At 37.3% G+C, this 3130-nt stretch overlaps 1 protein-coding gene across 1 annotated transcript; it reads right to left on the reverse strand.

The window, feature by feature from the left end:
* Positions 1-1851: 1851 nt before the first annotated feature.
* Positions 1852-3125, reverse strand: LOC125852357 (uncharacterized; the record flags this gene model as incomplete). The annotated part of the gene is made up of 1 exon (XM_049532099.1): positions 1852-3125. A coding segment is annotated over one exon (1095 nt), but the record flags the coding sequence as incomplete, so codon positions are not given.
* Between the last annotated feature and the right edge of the window lie 5 nt (positions 3126-3130).

A 3130-nucleotide genomic window follows, 5' to 3' on the forward strand; every position in this document is an offset into this window, starting at 1 on the left:
AATATTGAAATGTAAAAGATGGAAAGAAATAAAAAGAATCAGCATAAATAGAAACAATGGCAGCAAAACCCTATATCCATCCCCAAATAGCACAAATTCAGATTCAGATTCAAAAAAATAATCAGAAATCTAACCTTATAAGCTGATGAAGAAGAAGTGCCGCAATTACGACAAGGTAAAAATGGAAAAAGAGATATTGGATTGATTGAGTGGAGTTGTAGAAATACCTCTAACAGTTGACTACTTCCTCACTTTCCTACACTTCTTTTGTCATTTTAGTTGATACAGCTCCTCTTAATTCCTTTTATCTAAGTTTTTAATACCAAGGTATATGATGGAGTAATGAGTACTTATTTATTGTTAATTAGAGATTTCGGGTTCGAGTTTTTTTGGCTATGAAGTCATCTGTGTTAGGAAACGCTTTACCCATAATGTGAGATTATTCGGCACAAATTTAAATTTAGTGGGGGCTCTAATATGGATACCAAACACCGAGTGGAAAATAAAAAATAAGAATAAAAATGACCTTAGGGGTCATTTGATAGGTGGATAAAGCTACATCTAATACATGATAAAATAAAGTTATTTATGTATTTAATTTATATAATGTTTTGTTTGTAAAATGTTGTATAAAAGTTATTCATGTATTAACAAAGATGTTTATCTCTACGATATGTTCCCGCAGGAGAAAGAGTTTGTTATTTGAAGAGGAGGGGGGGGGGGGTATTTGGAGTCTTTTAGCCACAGTTCGAAGCCCTGACGTATCTCTTTTAGCCACGCTTCAAGGCCTCGACGTATTTTTTTGGCCACGGTTCGAGGCCCCAACATATCTCTATTCGCCTTGGTTCGAATCCTAACATGTGGTTCATTTGGGTTCTTCAGGGTGCACCATTTTAGTTCTTGAAAGCTTTTAATCTAGCTAGTGTTATTCATAGTTCTTCGGTGTACTTATCGGACTTATGTGAGTCAAAACTCGTTTGAGTTATATATTTACTTTCTAATTGTGCACGAGTATACATACTTTCTGGGCTTATAGAGGTCCAATTAGGTTATAGATTATTGTTTTACTTTACTACTTCGTTCTTTTCAGACTAGCGAGCTATATAGTTAGACTTTCCGTTATTGCTTTGTTCATTTGACCTCTAATTACTGTTACTTTCATATTCTTCATATTGTTTTTACTTTCCAAGCTTAGTCGACCTATGATGCCTACTGGGCACCTGTTGTTCTGATATTCATGCTACACTCCACATCTGTTTGGTAGATTTGAGCGCCAGCCGACAACGGTGATTCGAGCCTAAGTAATGCGGAGATCTTCTGAGATGAAGGATAAGCTAATGGCGTCCTAGTTCAACTTATCTCCATATGTATATAATTTTTTACTTGTCTTTTGTATTCGAGACAAGTTTATTAAGTTAGTCAATAGCATAGGCTCGAAACTATGACTAGAACATTGAGTGCATGACATGCACATCTTACTCCTTATTTTCCTTGTTCGTACCTTTTTTTTTTTTTTCATACTTTCTAACTTTCACTAGTACATTATCCCTTGTATAGGAAAATTATGTAAACAGAATAGTAAATGGCCTGATCCACTTAAGAGTGAGGGCTAGTTCATTGATTGATACAACTAGATCACATTAAATAATATATATTACATTTTTGAACTGTTAAACTAGAAACAAGATTTAAGATTTTTCAGGTGGACCGAAATACAGATATAGATGCAGAGCACTTAAAGTCTGTTGCTTGCTGATTCTCTAAAAGTAGTGTATATTTGGAGAATCTAACATAAGTGGAGAGTACACGCGCAACTTAGCTTAAAATGTCTTAGTTCAAAAGGAATGCCCCTTGATACCATAAACAAAAAATACCATGTCTGCTTTTTATTCAATAATAATAATACAAAGATGACTGATCCAAACAATTTTAAGCTCAAGCACAAATGTTATAAGAAGGTAAGATAAGAACTAATGTCACAATATTACAGGTAAATCGTTTTTTTTCTTCCTGTTTTTCAATTTTTATCACTATAATATTTTGTATTCCAAATCTTTAAGATCCTCATCCATTGGTATGGTATAGAAGAAGTGTTCAATTTGCTCGACTGCATTATCCTCGCCCTGAGTCTCGTTTCCTCTCTTTATTGGAGCTAGGCTCTCCTTGTAATTGAAAACCCAACAGCCAGCAATGTTAAGGTCCAGCTGAAATCCAAGATCTGTAACTTGTCTTGTTTTAGGGTCATATAGCACCAGCTGTGAAGTTTCTGTGATCTCGAAAACCATCTTATCGTTATCCCAGATGTTGCCAGGCCAATGAGCATCTATATGAGGTTGTACAGTTAGAACTTTGGACCAAATTCCGTCTTGTTTCAATACCCACACATCATATATGGATGTCATAGGTTTGCCTGGGTCACCGGTTAATAAAGCAAGTGAGTTGCCACGCAATGTAAGTGTCCCCCAATGTTCACTTGGAATAGCTGGGACTTGCATCTCCCCAAACTGCTCGCTGTCCATGTCAAAAGTGCGAATCGTGTAGATCTCATCAAGGCCCCTAGAAAGCCAATAATAAACCCCGTTGAGATAAGTGGCGTCAAGGGGTGCAGATAAGGTAGAACTGGAAGGGAATTCAGGAGTATGGTGCTTCCATGAATTGTTGCATGAGGAATAGACACAGGCATAGACACGATTATTAGCACCTTGTCCCAGTTCATCCCAGAACACTCGAATCCATACAACCTTATAATCTAGAGTCAACAGGTCAAATCCCAATCCCAACTGATGATCATGGTGCGAGAAAAAGGCCTGAATCTCAAAAGGCGCAGGAGGCAGAGACCTGAACTCTCTGGTGGCAGGATTCCACAAACCCAAGCAGACATCGTCTCCATAAAACTTCTTCTGCACTAAGAATAAGCCATTAACTGGACCAGCAACACACGTGAAATCAGTGATCCTCTGAAGCTGAAGGAGAGTTTTTTGTTCAGGGGTCACACCTGGAACAATTTCTTCAGGGAGCAAGGAGAATACAACAGACTTTACGATGGGGTGTACTTCACGTGCTACTTTCAAGTTGCAAACAAGGAGACGGGCACAATTGTTGTTGTGATGAAAATGTTTTTCTATGAAAC

The sequence above is a fragment of the Solanum stenotomum genome, unplaced genomic scaffold, assembly GCF_019186545.1.
Source record: "Solanum stenotomum isolate F172 unplaced genomic scaffold, ASM1918654v1 scaffold34116, whole genome shotgun sequence".
Lineage (NCBI taxonomy): Eukaryota > Viridiplantae > Streptophyta > Magnoliopsida > Solanales > Solanaceae > Solanum > Solanum stenotomum.